The sequence below is a fragment of the Schistocerca cancellata genome, chromosome 8, assembly GCF_023864275.1.
Source record: "Schistocerca cancellata isolate TAMUIC-IGC-003103 chromosome 8, iqSchCanc2.1, whole genome shotgun sequence".
Lineage (NCBI taxonomy): Eukaryota > Metazoa > Arthropoda > Insecta > Orthoptera > Acrididae > Schistocerca > Schistocerca cancellata.
This window is the reverse complement of record NC_064633.1, coordinates 359,893,706-359,916,021: the sequence shown is the minus strand read 5'-3', so window position 1 is coordinate 359,916,021 and position 22,316 is coordinate 359,893,706. Positions and strand designations below refer to the sequence as shown.

The following is a 22,316-nucleotide window of genomic DNA, read 5'->3' as shown; positions in this document are numbered from 1 at the left end:
GACAAGCAGTAGAAGCTCTCGCCATGTGCGGACGGGCATTATCTTGCCACATGGCAGGTGACGGTCAGATTGGTATCACACTGGAGAAAGGGGCTTCTACAGACACGTGTTAGCTGCTCATCGGGGCTAAGTTCTAATCGAGACTCACCAGTGAATACAATTCTAATCCACTCAATGAGATTCCAGACCGAAGACATGTCTGGAGACACCCTAGACACCGGTGCGATACCATTGTCGCCCGCCATACTGCCTCACAACCGGGAATGATGTCGTGGAGTGCCATATATATATATATATATATATATACAGGGTGTTTCAAAAATAACCGGTATATTTGAAACGGCAATAAAAACTAAACGAGCAGCGATAGAAATACACCGTTTGTTGCAATATGCTTGGGACAACAGTACATTTTCAGGCAGACAAACTTTCGAAATTACAGTAGTTACAATTTTCAACAACAGATGGTGCTGCAAGTGATGTGAAAGATATAGAAGACAACGCAGTCTGTGGGTGCGCCATTCTGTACGTCGTCTTTCTGCTGTAAGCGTGTGCTGTTCACAACGTGCAAGTGTGCTGTAGACAACATGGTTTATTCCTTAGAACAGAGGATTTTTCTGGTGTTGGAATTCCACCGCCTAGAACACAGTGTTGTTGCAACAAGACGAAGTTTTCAACGGAGGTTTAATGTAACCAAAGGACCGAAAAGCGATACAATAAAGGATCTGTTTGAAAAATTTCAACGGACTGGGAACGTGACGGATGAACGTGCTGGAAAGGTAGGGCGACCGTGTACGGCAACCACAGAGGGCAATGCACAGCTAGTGCAGCAGGTGATCCAACAGCGGCCTCGGGTTTCCGTTCGCCGTGTTGCAGCTGCGGTCCAAATGACGCCAACGTCCACGTATTGTCTCATGCGCCAGAGTTTTCACCTCTATCCATACAAAATTCAAATGCGGCAACCCCTCAGCGCCGCTACCATTGCTGCACGAGAGACATTCGCTAACGATATAGTGCCCAGGATTGATGACGGCGATATGCATGTGGGCAGCATTTGGTTTACTGATGAAGCTTATTTTTACCTGGACGGCTTCGTCAATAAACAGAACTGGCGCATATGGGGAACCGAAAAGCCCCATGTTGCAGTCCCATCGTCCCTGCATCCTCAAAAAGTACTGGTCTGGGTCGCCATTTCTTCCAAAGGAATCATTGGCCCATTTTTCAGATCCGAAACGATTACTGCATCACGCTATCTGGACATTCTTCGTGAATTTGTGGCGGTACAAACTGCCTTAGACGACACTGCGAACACCTCGTGGTTTATGCAAGATGGTGCCCGGCCACATCGCACGGCCGACGTCTTTAATTTACTGAATGAATATTTCGATGATCGTGCGATTGCTTTGGGCTATCCGAAACATACAGGAGGCGGCGTGGATTGGCCTCCCTATTCGCCAGACATGAACCCCTGTGACTTCTTTCTGTGGGGACATTGGAAAGACCTGGTGTACCGCCAGAATCCAGAAACAATTGAACAGCTGAAGCAGTACATCTCATCTGCATGTGAAGCCATTCCGCCAGACACGTTGTCAAAGGTTTCGGGTAATTTCATTCAGAGACTACGCCATATTATTGCTACGCATGGTGGATATGTGGAAAATATCGTACTATAGAGTTTCCCAGACCGCAGCGCCATCTGTTGTTGAAAATTGTAACTACTGTAGTTTCGAAAGTTTGTCTGCCTGAAAATGTACTGTTGTCCCAAGCATATTGCTACAAACGGTGTATTTCTATCGCTGCTCATTTAGTTTTTATTGCCGTTTCAAATATACCGGTCATTTTTGAAACACTCTGTATATATATATATATATATATATATATATATATATATATATATATATATATATAAAACAGGGCCCCTTTGGTTGTCATCCGTGGCACCCTTACAGCAGAGCGGTATATCGACGATATTCTAAGTCCAGTTTCTTTCCCTTCATGGCAAGCCATCCTGGTCTTACTTTTCAGCAAGATAATACTACTCACCTTGAGTTACTACCGCTAGACTACGAGCTCACCAAACCCTACCTTGGTCAGCAAGGTCGACGGATTTTCCTCCAGTTGGAGACGTTTGAAGCATTATGTGCAGGGCCCTCCAAGCATCTTGGGATTTTGACGATCTAGCTCACCAGTTGGACAGAATTTGGCACGACATCCAACAACTCTATTAATGCCAAGCCGAATAACTGCCTGCATAAGGGCCAGAGGAGCATCATTGTGTTCTTGTCATGATCAGTTTGTGAAGCTTTTTCTCTTGAATAAGTCACCCAATTTGTCTAAAATTGTAATCATTTATTTTTCTGCAATGTACATCACGTCTACCGACTTCAGTCTGATTTGGATAATTCCTTCGTGGTGCACCGCTTTTTCTCCTAGACCCTGACAGCTGGGGTACATTGATTCCATCCTAGTGGGTACGGGGTGTCGGTAGGAAGGCCACCTCTTCGCATTAACCAAGCCAAATCCGATTGTAACAGTGCCGACTCTGCCAAAATTGCGGGGCAATGGCTTAAGCAAAAGAAGAAGAAGAAGAAGAAGAAAAATAAGTGTATTTATAACCGCGGATTCACATGGGAGTCTAAATTATAAATCATAACACAGTAATTGTGGCACAACTGCGTGAATATTTAACAAGTCAGATAACTAAATAGGCAAATTTCGCTATAATACTAATTTTTCAGACCTTCGGGATCCGCTAATGTATTCCATAGATGCAAGAAGATCAAGTGTTTGTGGCTAATCAGTTTTAATGTCAGCGGAACGACGAGTTTGACAAAGTCACAAGATTAAATCAGCAAAGATGTTACATTCAAACTGGCGACGCAGACACATCACCACGGGAGGAGACGGTTTTTTCACAGGCGTCGCCATTGTGGAGTCAACGCAGAATAACCCAGCTAAGCGCCAGGGGGTCTTAGCCCAACCTCTCTGGTCAAAAACCATTGAAATGGTCAGTACTTCAACCCTCTCCCCCCACTTCCCCCTTAAAGTTGGTTACAGAAATTATTCCTTTCCAAAAGTGCACTGCTCTGTGTGAAACCACAGAGACCTGCTCTCCAAGCTTACTCAGTTGCAGATATCAGAAGTAGTCCATTCAGATGCAGGTTAGCAACGGTGTTGTTAAATCGTTTGTCCAGAAGTCGCCGCCATCTTCAGTTAACGGGAAGTAGCTTCTATTACTTTGGAAACGGTCACTTGTAAATATCAGGTCAGCAGAAATCGACTAGCGTCATGATAGGATGCACGCGCTTATCCCGACCGCTGTAATTAAGGCATTCGCACCATACTTTCTAGCTGCCTGCACATCACTGAACAATGCAGATGGGGGTAAGAGTTCTCTCGCATACCACTCTTTGTATTCGAATATCCCGTCCCTCATGGTCAAAAACAATACCTGCTGTACCTGTCTCAAGATGGTTTCCATGTTTCACTGGTTAGGACTCTCTAGGAACTGGACGAATCTTTATTTCGTATTTGATTGTTTTTCCCTTGCTACTTTTAATTCCTGCATAGAACTAGCTGTTCGACGAGTAATCCAGTATTAAAGATTGTTTTGATCCCATATTGTAACAAGACTACCTCGCATGCATAAGTTTTCTAAACGGTTAATATATACTTCTTCTCCTTCTTCTGCTGACTAGGGTTCTTCCTGTTTGTCTGCCTCATTCCGTGGATGTACTGGACCAACTGATGTCCCATCTCTTGGGTGGTCTTCCGCGTAGTCGTTTCCCTTGCAGTTGTCCATGTTTACAAATTTTAGCTCATCTTGAATGGTTCTTTCTTTCCACATGATCATTCCAATTTTTGTCTCTCGTCTTCATCCATTTATTTATATTTTGTGCTCCACACTCTTCCCCTATCGACACATTTGGTCCATTGTCCCTCATGGTTACTCCTTGGATATGTCTTCGTACCTACATTTCCGCTGCCATTAACTTTCTTTTTTTCTTCTTTTCCGTTTCTGCTGCGTATGTCAAAACAGGACGCATCAATGTTTTTTCATATATTTATTTTCCTCTGTTATCAATATATACTTATTCCATTGATTTACTGCTTGTTTCTTACTTGTTTGTGACCTTCCCCTGTGCCCTATTACATAATTTCCTCTAGTGCAAAAACATGCTGTAGGGTCAACCTCCGACGTTGCGATCGTCAGGGGACAGAAGATATGCAGATAAGATATTGTCAGATAAGATTTTGCTAGTCTCCCAATAGCGAAGTGGTAGGAGACAGCGAGCTAATTCTATGTGTTTCTCCTGTTCTTCGACCAAATAAGTTACGTGCACGCCACAACATAGACACCGAGAATACCATCCTCGTTAATATTCACGGTATCTTGAATGACTGGGCCAACTTTACGGTGAGGATGAATACCCCACAAAAAACCACAGAACCACTCTCTGCGGGTTAAATGCTGGCCGTCCTCTCGACATCTTGTATCACTTGAAAAGAGACAAAACTCCGATTCATCGGATTACTCAGTGAACCTTTACGTGTCTGATGTTCAGTTTCCGTGTATTTTGGCCAACTGAAAACATGCAGCTTACGTGCCGAACAAAGAAACAGCATATAGTGTTGCGACTGGTCGGGCTTCCGCACGAGGAACTGGGACGACTTCACGATGGCTATAGTTGTCTTTCTCGGGAAAGATGACGTCTGTTTCAGCCTACTTTCCCACACTGTACTCGTGCGTGTTAATAATTAAACTTAATAAATGAATTACTCCTGGTGGTATTAATCAGAGGTTTAATTAATTTATAGGAACTAACTAGTTGGAAACTTCTTGAAATGATGAGCCGCAACAATGATTTGAACATTTACTGAATAAAGTTTACTGTCATTAGAACAGATCATATAACTTCGGGGACTGGTGAAAGCTACAAACTCAGTTAAGTTGTTGAAAAGTGACTCGAGACCCCAATACAGCGGCAGGCAAACTCGCTACATAAGTGTTCAATAAATTCATGAAAGCTAGTAAATCGTCTGTTAAGTACGTAGCTGTTCACTGAAACGAATGAATCGCGGGATAATTCGCAACTATCACTCGACTCTAAACTAAATGTAGATAAGCCAAAAAATCCAGAATCCCTTCAGTCGAATCTGAGGCTAAGTCCAACTTCAGCGTTCAGAAACTGTCCCAAATCCACTTTACATCCAAATCTCAAGTCAGAAGATCACCTCATCGAAAATAAGCAGAGTCCAAAGTATGTCCACAAAACACTCACGCTAAATTATTCTAAGTCAAGCTACTGGGCCACCCAAAACAACTTAACTTTCACGTCAGCGCAGGTGAAAACCGCCGCTCAGACTGGCACTGGTCCTGCCTTCACTAGAGCGCACAGGACACTGCTATAAGAATGATGACCGTCGCCTTTCTATAGTCTTGGTAGACCACCTCCGCTAAGTTCCCTGGCTACATCGGTTTTACAGTTACCCCAGCCTCCTTCACATTTTTTTGATACCAAATAGCAATCACTAATTTGACTACCATTTCCAGCGCGCTGAGATTTTAGTCTAGTTTGTTATATGATAGGTTATATCATAGTACACTATAAGTGAAATAGTTCGTCCAGAAATGAGCCTCAACTGCAAAGTTTGTTGAAATGCTGAAAACCGTTCTTGCTTGGTGCAAATGGCTCTGAGCACTATGGGACTTAACATCTTAGGTCATCAGTCCCCTAGACTTAGAACTACTTAAACCTAACTAAGCTAAGGACATCACACACATCCATGCCCAAGGCAGGATTCGAACCTGCGACCGTAGCGGTCGCGCGGTTCCAGACTGAAGCGCCTTTAACCGCGTGGCCACACCGGCCGGCCGTTCTTGCTTATGTGCCATTAAATGTTACCGTAACCATTAATTTGGCACCATTTATTTGTAGGATTTTTACCGTTCTTTGCCTTTAATTATTCCAAGGACATGGGCGGAAGTATGTTTAATTAACAAAAAAAAGACACGCAATAAAAAATACAAATGTTAAGAAATAGAGTACTGCGGGGCTGTTCCACTCATTTCAACTGTAAACCCTATGTAATATGACATGAAACTTTGAAAAAAATCTGTTAATTTGATACAATTATGGCATGATGATTGTGAATACATTCTAGTGTATAAAAGGTCGAAATTTCCTTACTCGAATAAAGTATTAAACAAACCTCTGACGAAGGCAAAAATCGCAGTAAATAAAACTGTAATAAAAATGTGGGGCTATTCCACCTAGTGAAGAGGCTATTACTCCGAGTGTATTTCAGTGTTGAAATTACGAGCATTTACCACAGGTCAAAATTTTTCATCATTTTGCACCCACACATACTTCGTGAAACCGTGTAGCACTTTATCTAGAGGAGCTGCTTATAACCCGTGTTATAGCTTGTTTCCTATCTTCCTCTGATCATGAAGCATTTGAATTTTTCCTTTTGTATGTACGGACGATCTGAAAAGAAACCAAGGAAACGTGTTCTCTAGAATTTCGCAGTAACACATCAGTTAAGACAATAATTTGACTCAGCAGATAAAGCCCCACTTGTACGGGGCGAAATAGCCCCATGTGCGTAATTTCGAAAGATTCGGCATCATACACCTGTATGGAAAAAGCCAGCAATATTTGCTGATAAACACACTGCGTAACCTGTGTTCTTATACATGTGACAATAAGAGTTTAAAATTTCACGTTGTTCTGAATGGTAAACCTTAATTTGTTAGGTTTTATTCTTTAACTATGCCAATAATTCGTCTCAATTCGCTTACCTCTAGAGTTTGTTCTTCTTTCCGTCAATAATGTAACAGAAAACACCCCTATGACAACCATACGTGAAGACACAGAGATGGAGACACACTGAAGGTAAAACGAGCAAATAAGCTGTTGCTCTTAAACCAAGTGAAAGCACTGTACTTGCTACGACTGCTGCCTAGCATCGAAAGTGAAAGACGAATGGTGTGTTGCGAGGTGCGCCTTGAGGACCGACAGAGGTGGCTCAGTGGATAGCGCACTGGACTCGCATTCGGGAAGACGAAAGCTGAAATACCTGCTGACTGTCAGGGATTTAGGTTTTCCGTGATTTCCCTAATCACTCAAGGCAAATGCCGAAATAGTTCATTTTTAAAGGCTGTGCCAATTGCCTTCCACATACTTTCATGATTTCAGTTTGTCGTGCATTCCTAATGACTTCGTTGTTGGCGGGACGCTGAACACTAGTCTCCCTTCCTTCCCCCCGTAAGAAGAAACGGTTCGCCTCAATCTGACCTCTTTCTGCCTGAATAGATGTCACTGACACACCACGCCACTCGGCCAATACAATATGTGAAACGATACTCATTCACCTGAGGAGACAAGTAAATAACGTGCCTGCATTAGGTATTGGGTGAAGTTGTCATGAGAAATAAAAATATGCGAAGTTCTTGGTTTCCTTTTTCTCTGGTTTTTCATATTCTGAAGGTACAGTGGCACCGTTACCCCTTACCCTGCCGAGCCCACATCTGACACAACTCATGTTTTGAAGGTATGGAACCAAACTGATGGGTAGCCGAAGAAAAAGTACGAAAACTTTAAGAGTTGCATAAAAAAGGCACCTAAATTGGCTCAAATGGCTCGGAGCACTATGGGACTTAACTTCTAAGGTCATCAATCCCCTAGAACTTAGAAATACTTTAACCAAACTAACCTAAGGACATCACACACATCCATGCCCGAGGTAGGATCCGAACCGGCGACCGTAGCGGTCACGCGGTTTCAGACTGTAGCGCCTAGAACCGCTCGGCCACCCGGCCGGCGAAAAAAACTAGTCTACCCTTTTAGATGTTTCCAGTTCAGTCAAGATTTATTGTTGCAACAGTACATATAAATTACATGAAATGATTATATTTCCAGATCAATAACTCAAGTGATTCTGAGGTACCAGATAGCGACCAATGCTGAACACTCATATTAGTACGTGGTGCAGTGTCCACGGGCGGCAATGTAGGTGCTGACTGTGGCATCCAGTGGATCGTACAGATGGCAAATACTGTGCTGTGATACGTTATGCTACGCCTTCTCGACCTGTTCACGTAGCTCTGTAAGAGTCTTTACTTGATGGGTCGCATGAGTCACTTCTTGTCTCGTCATATCCCACATGTGGTCGTTTGGAGACAACTGCGGAGATTGTGCTGGCCATGCAAGTTACTGCACGTCTTTTAGAGTACGGTGAGTTTCACGGGCAGCGTGTTGGCGATGTATTGTCACCTGGAAATGGAAAAAAATGCTTAATAAATACTGTCTTTCGTATGAAAAGACACGAAGTGACAAAAGCACAAAATCCAATAAACTAATAATTGTATTTGCGATGCAACAAAGTCAAAGAAAATAAACTGTCCATTGTTAACACTAATTGCATAAAGACTGTAATACTAGTAAGACGTACTTCCGTTGGAGTTCTCGGAAGAATAAGACGCAAACTTGCGCGCTAACATTTTATTACACGGATGGAAATGTGTGTGGTGTGATAAGTTTTGTTTGTTATCTCAGAATATAATCACTGTTCGTTAACATAACGCTTGATAAAGAATTGTGCGATGAAGACCTTTCTATATTTCAAAGCTGTTCTATCTGTCGACGGGCGACGCTGAAACCAATGTCGTATTTCCAGATAAACTAATTTTTGTTGCGGCTCTGTATGTTAATGTGAAACACCAAAGTCTGAAAATGTCGACTTTTTTTGGTAAATATCAACGCATATCAAATACATCAGTGAATAACCGATTATTTAGTTATATTTTTATACATTCGAACCATCAGTGATGTATGTCGACATGCACAGATTTAGTGGACGTTGAAAGCAGAGGCCGATGTCGACAGAGAGGCGGACAGTAGATGAGATTTGTTCTCAAGAAATGTTGCTGGGAGAAGCAGTTACATATAATTATAGAAGTAGAGGGCAGGACTATACAAATTGTCAGCAAAAGGAAGTGTTCCACAATTAAATGCAGTTGCAAAAGCGAGGGACTCTTTTTGTAAATTCAAACCGTCATAGCAGTTTAAGTTATTGCAATTAATAAGATTTATAACGTGAATCAGATAATTAGATAAGTTTGTTATTGGTGTTATTTTCTTTCCTGATTGATAATATACTTTTTCTTGTAAGATCAAGTGTTTATTTGTATCCACTGTTATTTAGGCTTTCTCCTACTTTAACACACAGCTTAATGTGTTTTAATAATAAAGTATGATTTAAAAATGTAACAAAACGTTTTTTTCGACATTTACCATCAGTTCAAAGTGAAAGTCAACATTTGCTGGTTTACGTGACAAGTTAGGATATTTAGCGAACGTTTCTCTGCCGCGTCGTTTCTCTTCGGCACTTTTGCAATCGGTCCGTATCCATTAACTGAACTAGTTCTTCTGCCTGTTTCGCCAGTTGGCCGTACACTGTTTCGTGCATCGCTATCGGGTTGCGCTGTTGACATCCGGAGAGGTCACAAGGCATGAAGTGCAGACGAGTAGGGCCTCGGTGACTGCTACAACAGCGTTCTACAGGGACTCTGCCGCGGCGATTGTAATTTTGGCGTTTACGATAGACATGCGTTTGGTCCTCAAAGACACGACTGCAATTCAGCGGCTGGAGTTAGGTAAAACGTTTACTTGTGCATACTTCTTAAACGCCACCGCCTGATCGGTTAGTTGGCAGGTTATAGTGATCCTACATGCCAGTGCAATCCATTGTTGTTGAATGGTGTGTTGCGGCGAGCGTCCGTTGGTGTGTTTGCAGCTCTTCACACTGTCGGTTGTGGAGTGGTTAGTGGTGGGTGCCATTTATTCGTGCTACGGCCAGTTACCGTTGACATTCCATTTCCAGAGGGCACCCTGCCGTGAAGTGTAATTTGTTTTGTGTTGCTACAATATGTTACACTAAGATCTGACTGGAATAATGAGGTTAGTTATGTTTAATTGGTTCCGCTTTTGATCGAGTGTGGATTAACACCTTGTTCACGTAGCCGACCTATAGAGCCAACTGTTACGCCGTTGTGAACAGCTGCTACCTAAATAGGCTAGGCGCTTTTTTTACGCCCTCGATGTGATTGTTCTGTAATTGATTATTGGAATAAGTCTGTCAAGATATAACCATAATTATTCTACCACGCAAACATTTGGGGCTACACTCGTCTGGTATGAGACGTTCCAGGGCGAGGGTGGGGGAGAGGGGGGAGGGGACTGTAGCCTGTTGTGGCGTTGTGAACCACTGAGGGCTACGGCGGGGACGAAGCCTCTCCTTTTAGGTCCCAGGTTCAATACACAATACACTATAATGATATTTGTTGCGTTTTTATCAACCTACTGATCATCTTTGGATAAGGTTCGTTTAACAATTAGTTACAGTTGACGGGGCTGGTTTGGGTATTTGAAATTATTTTGCTATCGCTAGCCAAGTTACTCCTTCATAATTAGTTGATAAGCTCATTGCTGCTGCGTTAATTGGTTAACTTGTATCATTAAACTTATTTAGGATGATCCCACTGCGTTTGAAATTTTGGAGCCAATGCTTTTAATATTCTTGCAATTTTTTTTTTCAAGTGGTTTACACAGTCTCATCAAAAACAGGTGCCGACTGTTTTGCGGTAGGCAAGGTTTTGTTAACTGCACAGAGCTTGAGAAATTGTCATTTACGGCATTCCTCTTCTTATGGTGGGTGAGCTAAGTCATTGCTAAGACTGTTGGTAGTGAGCTATGCAGATAGTTTCAGGCTTCAGGAGACAGTACGCTGGAGTTCCTGCCATCTCCGATTAGCTGCATCCCGCCTGGTGAAGACACATTCCGCATTCGGAGTGACAGAGGAACACTCACGGTCCAGTCATCTTTGACAGCTTCAACCTCTTCTGTCCAATCATCAAATTAATAAATCAGAATCAGATCAACCTCACCAGAATTAACATCCAGCCCACCATTTCCACCACGTTACCTGGCACATTTCGAACATACAGTAAATGACTGTGTGAATCCTGACAGTCTCCATTTTTGGTATTTCACGGTAGCGTATATACGAGGCGCGATAATAAAGTAATGAGACTGATTTTCTTTGCAAGATGTGGCAACTCTGCAGGCTTGCTTAGGCACAATACCTTGGATCTTGGTTTATAACCTGCTTCTAGTCCAAGTGGCACATGGATGCAACTCCTCTGTTGTGAGTTGTGCTCTACTAAGTTAACATGTGTCTGTGCCTCTTGTCACGGAAATGGAACCGCATGATATTGCGCAATGGTATGCCATTTCTTTTTGCGTTAAATTGGGAGAAAACGTGACGACAACTTACAGTAAGCTTTATAAGGCTTTTGGAGAGGAGGTTATGTCAAGAGCTCAAGTTTTTCGTTGGGATAAAATGTTTACTGAAGGCAGAACGAATGTTGAAGATGAAGACCGCAGTGGACGGCCATCAACCTCGCGGATGGATGTCAACTTGGCCAGGGTGCGTGAACTCATACGATCTGATCGAAGATTATCTATGAAAATGATTGCAGAAGAACTGAACATCAATCGACAAACGGTTCGTCTAATAATAACTGAAGATCTTGGAGTGAGAAAGATTTGTGCAAAAATGTTCCCCAAAAATCTCATACCACAACAGCAAGAAACACGGAAAAATGTGGCAGCCGATCAGTTAGAGCAAACGGAAATAAATCCAGAATTGTTGAGCTGTACCTGGCTAGTGAAAAAAAAGTGTTGACTCGTGTTCTGTCTTGTTCTGAGATAATTTCAGTCCTAGCAGTTTGCAGATGGCGTACGTATTGCATCCACTGTGTTGGCAGATAATTACGGTGCACCACGTCATCTGCACAGCGGCCAATACCCCAGCGAGCCGATCATCGGTGCTGTACAACTGCTGTCCATTCTTCAATATGTGATGTGTGCACTCCATCTTGGCGGACGGGGAAACAATCACTCCATTTGCTTATGGCTCTGAGCACTATGGGACTTAACTTCTAAGGTCATCAGTCTCCTAAAACTTAGAACTACTTAAATCTAACCAACCTAAGGACATCGCACACATCCATGCCCGAGGCAGGATTCGAACCTGCGACCGTAGCGGTCGCGCGGTTCCAGACTGTAGCGCCTAGAATCGCTCGGCCACCCGGCAGGCCCATTTGCTTATGCACTGAGCGTTTTCTGGATGTTCCAATCAGGACGTAGGACTTCTGTTTTTCACTGGTAGTAAGTGTCAGCCAACTTGTGTTAGTCTAATAATGGACGGGGAGAGGGGGGGGGGGGAATCTAAACAAAGTAAATGATATGTTCTGCCTATCTAGAAACTACATTTCTAGAATTTTTTTTCACTCTACACGTATTTTTCTATATAAATAATTTATGGTTTCACATTGCGATTAATCCAGTAGCATCCCGATAGGAACGATTGGTTTGCTGTTCTAAACTGAAGTAGAACCAACAACATGACAATTCGTTTTATGGAAAGCCGTAGGTCTAGGTTGTCAATGGCAGAGTCATAATAATCATTTGTAGACGTGAGAATTCCATTGCGAAGACATTAGGCAACCACATACACACGCACTATATGTTACAAACGCTACGCATGTTTCCAAGATAAATGACGTGTTATGTTCCATCTGACATATGACCGTTGGCATGTATGATTTCAGACGTCTAAAATCGAACATCATGCAACAATCTTCAGAAGAGTCAACGAATGAGGAGGGAGCGTTATGACGTGGGGAATGTTTTTTCTGGCATTCCATGGGTGATCTGATGTTCTGAAATGCACAGTGGATCAACGCAAGTCCACCCCAACATGCAGACCGTTTTTCATCGGCTCGAAGGTACCTACCAACAGGACAATGCATCGTGTCACACAGCTCGCTGTTCGTGTGCATAGTCCGAAGAATACCAGGATGAGAATACCATACTCCTTTGTCACCAGACTCCACGGATTTAGACCCCAATCGAGACTCTGTGGGACCACCTCAATAGTGCTGCTCCACACTGGATCCTCAACCGAGAAACATTTAGTCGGCATGGCTCTACATACCTGTCGGTATCCTCCAGATCCTCACTGCCGCTCTTTCAGTACGTCTCAAAACGATACGTGCTGCAAAAGATGGCTATTGTAATGGAACTGGACAGTGAATATGAGAATGTAGGTGTGTGTGTCCATGTTCAACTGATAATACACTTGTGGGTCAAACTGTTAACGTACATATTGTTTGCAGAGATATACATATATTTCCAGAACTGGCTCTATCGAATTCGGTCAGATTTGGTGGACATTTAAGTTAGAACCAGGAGATAATTATCACTGGTTAAGAGACATTTAGTAACATTGTTCGAGAGGAAGTGATAATATATAAGCAGAAAGCTGGAAAGCCAGGAGTAATTCAAACCATTTTGGTATCTGTCTGTTTTATCTGAGAAGAAAATGTTGTATGCATAATCCATTCCTGGAATGTGGACGTGGAGACCGTGATAGGTACATAAAAAATCAAAAACTGACGACACTAATGTCGAATCCATACTTGTCGGCTTCGCTAGGCTGACTGGCAACAGTCTTGACGACATTTGATCTGTGTTGTTGGAGAGCGATAGGAAGGAACGCATTGCAAAACAAAACTATGGAAGGGTTGGTGAAATTTCAGCTACATTTGTTACGCAAGCTACTTACTAACGGAAAAAAGATACTTCGGCAATAAGGTCTTACAAGCATCTATACAAGGGTGATGTGAATTAGTTCGAATTCATAATTGAAGTTCCTACGCCCAATTGATGGAACTCTTGGTAGCAGTTCACTGCCCAGATTTGACTGAAAATGAGAACATGTAAAATGACAATAATAGGGCAACGCTAGGTAATTTCTTGATAATATATAAAACGACGAGAAACTTCACTTTTCCATGCTGTACCATTCCTAACAGCTACTTACTGACATTTCACCGTTAGAGTGTTTTATTATGACGGAAGTTTTAACACTGATTTCCAGAACTACCAGCGTGATTCTTACTGTTACAATTTAGAATGTACAGAATCTCTCGAAATAGTACAATTAACTATGATGAAAGGTAAACTTCAGAAGCCAACATTACTCAGTGGCCCCACGTTTTCAAAGCCTTGACATAGGTACCGGAATTTTGGTGTCGCTAATAACATTTTGCAGGCGTTCTTTTGTGATTTGGGAAAGGTTATGCAAAGACGGAAGGCACAGTTGTTACTACTCTAGACGATTAGGTTCCCCAAACAGGGGACTTTGTTCTATAATTGCCTCAAATGTTACTGCGAGAAGGAAGAACTTTCGACTTTAGAGTAATCCTCACCTGTATCTAGATATGGCGAGATCTTTGACCTTAATCACGCCACTGCCATTGGAAAGGTGCTTATCTGTATTTTGTTGTCCATCTAGATAGACCAGGGCTTGATCGTTACAATTCATACATTTTTATCATATTTCTTCAGCAAAGGGAGAAAACCGAACTTATAACCGAATACTTTCCAAGCCATTTCGTTAAATGCAGGGTAAAATTCATGGTATCCACACGATCAGGCACCGACGTCTGTACAACTTTTGTATTCGCACAAACAGATAAAAGCCTAGGCGTGCCCTGAAGGTGACGGCATGGTAACATGGGACAGGTCCGTCATGAGTCAACAGAATATATTATGTATACCTGGCTTTGGCTCTAGCTGTAATGATAACTTATTCACTCGTGTATCGTTAGTTTATATTTGACCTATTCGTAGTAAATCAGTAGCACTTGGATTGTTTATAGTTCACCACGATTTTTGTCCTAGTAAGCATTGAAAATGTTAGTTATTAAAACATTTACATTTTGTTGCCACGGAAAAGGGCACCCACATAGCTTTACAAATAAGTAGATAAATAGTGCTATATGAATATACATGGTCGGAATGAAGAAACAAATGGAATGTTAATTAACCAAGTATGTTCAGCTTCGTTTTCTACATTATCCTACGATTTTCGTTATGAATTTCGTCTGATTACCCACAAGTTCGGTGTTCTCATAAATTCTACCTTGTCACTAGATACAGTCTGGAACAACGAAAACAACTCACCAAGAGGAGAGCATCGTATCGGAATGAAATTTACTAGACACAATGACGGAGATGAGAGATTGACTTGAACCCAAAAATCAAGATATTTAAGCAAATACGGTGGGTACAAGTAGACAAATACAGGGCTACATCAGTAAAGCACTGCACCACCCTTTGCTGCAATACACGCCGCAAAACGGTCCTGCATCGAGTTGATTAGACGTCTGAAGTTGTCCTGAGACAGACTGGCCCACAAATCTTGAGTAGACATCTCCAAATCATGGTTCAAAATGATTCAAATGGCTCTGAGCACTATGCGACTTAACTTCTGAGGTCATCAGTCCCCTAGAACTTAGAACTAATTATACCTAACTAACCTGAGGACATCACACACATCCATGCCCGAGGCAGGATTCGAACCTGCGATCATAGCAGTCGCTCGGTTCCAGACTGCAGCGCCTAGAACCGCACGGCCACACCGGCCGGCTCCAAATCATGTACAGAGCGATCCGGTGGCACTGATGTTCCAGCTGGTCCCGCATATGCTCTACAGGAGACAAGTCTGGGGAGCAAACTGGCCGTGGAAGAGTCGCAACATGACGTAGGAAGTCTTGAGTCACTCGAGATATAAGCGCAGGAATATTATATTGCTGCAAAAGTACCACTGGTAGACCAAGCAGGAAAGATACCACATGAAGTCGAAGAATTTCATCAACATAAGCCTGGCGCGTTAAGGTTCCACGTACCACAATTAGAAGGACCGGCTATTGTAGGCTATGACCCCCAGACCATTACACCGGCTTTGTGGGCAATGTGAAGCGCGACAGCGTGGGTGGGAAGTGTTCACCAGCCTGTCTCCATTTGCAGTTATCATCTGTCCCCAAAACGATTCGGGCTTCGTCACTAAACATTACGTGTTTTAAATCTGTGGCAGCATATGTCGTTCTCGCTTGGTACCACTGTAGACGGAGCCGCTGTTGTCTCCGTGTTAACGGCTGTACACGGCGAGGGCGTCTGGATTGCAAATTCACATGGTGCGAGTCACTGTAACATGACTGATCGCTTCCCGCATAAGCCTTCGATCCTCTCGCCTCGTCATCTTCTTGGTCGCAAGTGGGTGTCTCTTCTATCCACCGCTCCCAACATCGGAACAATCGACGTAGTGGGCCACAAGGCGTGTTGATCAGTCAGTGGTTTTCTTGCCGATGATTACGCCCCTCTCCAACTGGCTTATCTGTGAAAAATGTCGTCTAACACGACCACCAGGCATTCTGCCATTTCAATAGGGCCGATTGCAACGCCACTGCACGGCCTGTGGGCATGCGCATCGCTTCAAACTTGGAGCATCTGCATATACAGGGTGGTCCATTGATAGTGACCGCGCCAAATATCTCACGAAATAAGCATCAAACGAAAAAACAACAAAGAACGATAATCGTCTAGCTTGAAGGGGGAAACCAGATGGCGCTATAGTTGGCCCGCTAGATGGCGCTGCCATAGGTCAAACGGATATCAACTGCGTTTTTTTAAATAGGTTCCCCCCATTTTTATTACATATTCGTGTAGTACGTAAAGAAACATGACTGTTTTTGTTGGACCACTTTTTTCGCTTTGTGACAGATGGCGCTGTAATAGTCACAAACATATGGCTCACAATTTCAGACGAACAGTTGGTAACGGGTAGGTTTTTTTAATTAAAATTTTGAACGTAGGTACGTTTGAACATTTTATTTCGGTTGTTCCAATGTGATATATGTACCTTTGTGAACTTATCATTTCTGAGAGCGCATGCTGTTACAGCGTGATTACCCGTAAATACCACATTAATGCAATAAATGCTCAAAATGAAGTCCGTCAAACTCAGTGCATTTGGCAATACGTGTAGCGACATTCCTCTCAACAGAGAGTAGTTGGCCTTCCGTAATGTTCGCACATGCATTGACAATGCGCTGACGCAAGTTGTCAGGCGTTGTCGGTGGATCACGATAGCAAATATCCTTCAACTTTCCCCACAGAAAGAAATCCGGGGACGTCAGATCCGGTGAACGTGCGGGCCATGGTATGATGCTTCGACGACCAATCCACCTGTCATGAAATATGCTATTCAATACTGCTTCAACCGCACGCGAGCTATGTGCCGGACATCCATCAAGTTGGAAGTATATCACCATTCTGTCATGCAGTGAAACATCTTGTAGTAACATCGGTAAAACATTACGTAGGAAAGAAGCATACATTGCACTATTTAGATTGCCACCGATAAAATGGGGGCCAATTACCCTTTCTCCCAAAATGCCGCACCATACATTAACTCGCCAAGGCCGCTGATGTTCCACTAGTCACAGCTATCGCGGATTTTCCGCTGTCCGATAGTGCATATTATGCCGGTTTACTTTACCGGTGTTGGTGAATGACGCTTCGTCGCTAAATAGAACGCGTGCAAGAAATCTGTCATCGTCCCGTAATTTCTCTTGTACCCAGTGGCAGAACTGTACACGACGTTCAAAGCCGTCGCCATGCAATTCCTGATGCACAGAAATCTTGTACGGGTGCAATCGATGTTGATGTAACATTCTGAACACCGACGTTTTTGAGAGTCCCGATTCTCGCCCAATTTGTCTGCAAGTGATGTGCGGATTAGCCGCGACAGCAGCTAAAACACCTACTTGGGCATCGTCATTGTTGCAGGTCGTGGTCGACGTTTCACATGTGGCTGAACACTTCCTGTTTCCTTAAATAACGTAACTATCCGGCGAACGGTCAGGACACTAGGATGATGTCGTCCAGTACACCGAGCAGCATACATAACACTCGCCCGTTGGGCATTTTGTTTACAGTAGCCATACATCAACACGATATCGATCTTTTCCGCGATTGGTAAACGGTCCATTTTAACACGGGTAATGTATCACTAAGCAAAACCGTTCGCGCTGGCGAAATGTTACGCGATACCACGTACTTACACGTTTGTGACTATTACAGCGCCATCTATCACAAAGCGAAAAAAGTGGTCCGAGTAAAACATTCATATTTCTTTACGTATTAGACGAATAAGTAATAAAATGGGGGATCCTATTTAAAAAAACGCAGTTGATATCCATTTGACCTTTGGCAGCACCATCTAGCGGGCCAACCATAGCGCCATCTGGTTTCCTCCTTCAAGCTAAACGAATTTCGTTCTTTGTAGTTTTCATTCTGATGTTTATTTCGTAGGATATTTGGCCCGGTCACTATCAATGGAACACCATATATATATATATATATATATATATATATATATATATATATATATATATATATATATATATATAAACTCGTATGAATCTAGTAACAGCAACGGATTCGATAGTTCTAGTTGGCCTATGTGAGTTATTTTCATATGCCGTACCCATTCACAAAATAAATGAATGGAATGGAAAAGGAAGCGAAATTCTAAATTTATGGCGGAAAGCAGTCATAACAGTCAGCAAAGGCCTGGATGCATGATACATGGGCTTCTGAAATATCATGGTATGGAGAGCTTATCAACTCAACACATGGGCACCCCTTAAGACAATTCCTTGCAGATTATTTGCACAATATTTTTTATGTTCTCCATGATTAGTCATAATTTATCAATATAAATCATTTCTGGTTGATTCAAGTGTGTGAGTCTGATCGATATGATGCTTTCGAGAGTCTCTGTCCTTGGGTTAGATTTGTTACAGGAACTTGTTGGTTAGACAGCAGTACGGCTCCCTTTTACTTCAGTTTCCGTTACTGATACATTAATGCAGAAGTTTGTAAGTGAAAACATTCGTAGACGGCAGAAAACATAGAAAGTTTGGAAGAATGAGAGTAAAAAAATTAATGAACAGTTAGTTCAGTGCCACTGAATGTTTACTTTACATAGTTATATATCTGTTACAGTCTTGAGTACGCTACCAGCAGACGAAAAGCTTGTGAATTTAAACTCCAAAAGAATACGTGAATATTAAATTCTAAATTTCTGCTTTAATTGGTGTGAAAGTTGATGTTCACTATTGAAACACTTCCCGTTGACGATTTATGCATTACCGGCAGCAGTATCGATAGTAGTGTGTTGAAGGCAAGGTTCGAATACCACGGACATATACGTCAAATGTACCGCCGTGTCCTACAAATTCTTTTCATCGACCAGCACAACGGACAAACTTTGGTGACACCGGGAGACATCACGTTAACACATAGTAACGAAACGTCTAACCTAGATAAAGGTCTCACTTCGGAGTGGAAGAACGTCCACAAGTTCAGGTGTGCCGTATCCATTTGAAGTCATTCATTGATCAGTAGATCCCGTTGAGTTATAATCGGATGACGTAGTCTCGAAACACGTCGTTATAAATATTTCACACTTTCTACAAGTGATGCGTAAAATTCTCTGCACTGTCCATGAGCAAGTAGTACGATGGCCTCACAAGCGCTGTTAGAGACTGAAAGTATAGAAAATTAGTCGGAAGATGGTTCGAAGGCATTTAACTGTGATTTGCAGAGTAGTTATGCAGATACTGGTGTAGAACATTCCAACACTATGCGTGTGATATTTATCAGTGTTATGTAAATGTCCAAGAAGTTAAATAAATTACAAAATACCATTTATTGAGTAAATTATAAAAAACATATATACACACTTATTATAATGTTCAGGTCACTTGATGTATAAGTGAGGCGCAAAGCGCTGCGCTGTTGCCGGACCGAGCAGGAGACAGGTAGAGGCGCCGCCACAGACTCTGCACTACCGCGGCCGCAGCCTCAGGTTGACGCCGTTCATGGGCCTGAGGACGAGCTCGCCGATCAGCTGTAGGTCCTCCAGCCTGTCCACCGTCTCCACGCGGAAGTTGCGCAGCACGTACGACAGCACCGTCTTCTCCTCCAGGATGGCGAACTTCTGGCCTGAGGATTCCAACAGACGCATAGTAATTCATTAGAATTTACTCTGCTGTTTCTGTGCAAAAAGGGCTTTCCTGGTAAGAGAAATCTACTAGCATCAGACAAAGGTCTTAATTTGAGGAAGAAATTTCTGAGAATGTATGTTTGTAGCACAAGCATTGTGTGGTAGTGACACACGAACTGTGGAAAAACCGAAACAGAAGAGAACCAATTCATTTGAGATGCGGTGTTACACTAGAATGCTGAAAATTAGGTGGAATTGTAAGGTAAGGAATAAGAGGTTCTCCGAAAATTCATCTCGGAAGGAATGTATGGATAATACGGACACGAAGAAGGGGTAGCACGATAGGACATGTGTTAAGACATCTGGGAATAACCTCCGTGGTTCTAGAGGGGGCTGCCGAGGGTAAAAACTGTAGAGGAAGACAGAGATTAGAGTACATCCAGCAAGTAAAGACGACTTAGGTTGTAATTGTTAGATGAAAAGGTTGACACAGGAGGGGAGTTCCTGGTAGGCCACATCAAACCTGTCAGAAAACTAATGAGCCAAAAAATGAAAAATCTGCTGGGCACCAGCCCTTCTGCTTTCGGGGTTCACTTGTTACGACCATAGGAAACAGAACAAACCAAGATGAATCGGGAGATGCTGGTATGTCCTTGGCTATTCCTAATTAAAACCTATGTAGATGAATTCTTATGTTTTGGCATTAACCATTGTCCTTTACATTGTATGTGATAGTAACTGCGAAGTAAAAACATTGGTTTTTATTTTTATGTGCAGGTTTGAAGTGAATGTGGTTCCGGCCGGAGTGGCAGAGCGCTTCTAGGCACTACAGTCTGGAACCGCGCTATCGCTCCGAATGTGTGTGATATCCTTAGGTTAGGTAGGTGTAAGTAGTTCTAAGTTCTAGGGGACTGAAGACCTCAGAAGTTAAGTCCCATAGTGCTCAGAGCCATTTTTTTAATGTGGAATAAGAAAATAGGGAATTTACAGTGAAACACAGTCGTGCTGTGAGTAAGTATCTTTTTGAAAGGGAACACCGCCAAACAAATTTGTGGTGGTTCTCTTCATAAGTTGGATGGTAACTGCCCTTCCTACTCCACCGTCAAGAATTGGGTTGCTGCCTTTAAGACAGGTCAACTCAATCATAGTTGCGGAGATCGTGGATGCTGTTCATTCCATGTTTTCGGATTATCGGAGGATAACTGCTAATCTGATAACAGAGACTTAGGGCATATCCCGAAAACGTGTCGGTCATATTGTTAACGATGTTTTGGATATGAGGAAGCTCTCAGCCAAATGGTTCCCAAAAGTCTCAATACAGACCAAAAGTGTGAAGGGTTTCACAGTCCATTTTGGTCCAGTTTCGACGGGATTTTGTGGGATTTTTGTATCGCCTTGTCATCATGCATGAAACGTGGATATACCCTTATGATCCAGAGACCACAGAACAGTCCAAAGAATGGAGACATAGCGGTCCTCCACGTCCAAAGCAAGCCAAAACACGGAGATCTGCAGACAAGCTGCAGGCATTGGTCTTTTTGGCTGAAGATAGAATCCTGCTTTTCGTCTACTTGTAACAAGGTAAAAGCATCACAGAAAAGTCCTATGTTGACCTTCTCGACAAACTGAAGCAACGATTTGTCTACAAACGTCGTGAGAAGCTGAGAAAAGGAATGTTGTTTCTGCAGGACAATGCCAATCCTCGCAAGGCGGCCATCGGGCAGCAAAAATTTGCAAGACTTCACTTTGAAATCCTCAAATATCCACCCTACTCGACTGAATTGTCTCTCGCAGAAACATCAAGAAAAATCTCAAGGGAGGAAGACGTGAAGATTTACGAACAATGAGAAAGTAAGAAAGGCAGCGGAAGAACGATTTGCAGCACAATCGAAATCTCTCTCTCTTAGATGGGTTAAAGAAGCTGGAACAGAGACACAATGAATAGATTGATCTCAAAGCAAATATGTTGAATAAATTTTCCAGACATATAGCGGCATTTGTTCTTTACCCCCTCATACTGTCTGAACAGTTGCCTCAGTGCCACGAATGGTTTATTCCGCATAGTTATATATTTATTACTGTCATGACTGTTTTTTGATATCCCAACGTATATGACTAGCAGAAGAAAAATTTGTGAATTTAATCTGCAAAAGTGTACGTACATATTTTATTCAAAATTTCTATTTTAAGTGGTGTGAAAGTTGATGTGCACTACGGAAACACTTTTCGTTGTGACTGATGCATTACCGGCAGCAATATCGACAGTAGTGTGTGGAAGACAAGTCTCGAATACTATGGACATATACGTCAAATTCATCAACATCTGC

At 42.6% G+C, this 22,316-nt stretch overlaps 2 protein-coding genes across 3 annotated transcripts in view; both read right to left on the bottom strand.

Moving 5' to 3' along the window:
- Positions 1-22,316, bottom strand: part of LOC126095282 (cytochrome P450 4C1-like) — a 355,750-nt gene that overhangs the window by 94,722 nt on the left and 238,712 nt on the right. The window lies entirely within an intron of this gene.
- LOC126095285 (cytochrome P450 4C1-like) overlaps positions 19,705-22,316 on the bottom strand; it is a 74,959-nt gene continuing 72,347 nt past the window's right edge. For both annotated transcript variants that reach the window (XM_049910052.1, XM_049910053.1), the window contains one exon: positions 19,705-19,988. In XM_049910052.1, coding sequence (XP_049766009.1) covers positions 19,831-19,988 — 158 coding nt within the window. In that variant the 3' untranslated portion in view covers positions 19,705-19,830. The remainder of the gene's footprint in view (positions 19,989-22,316) is intronic.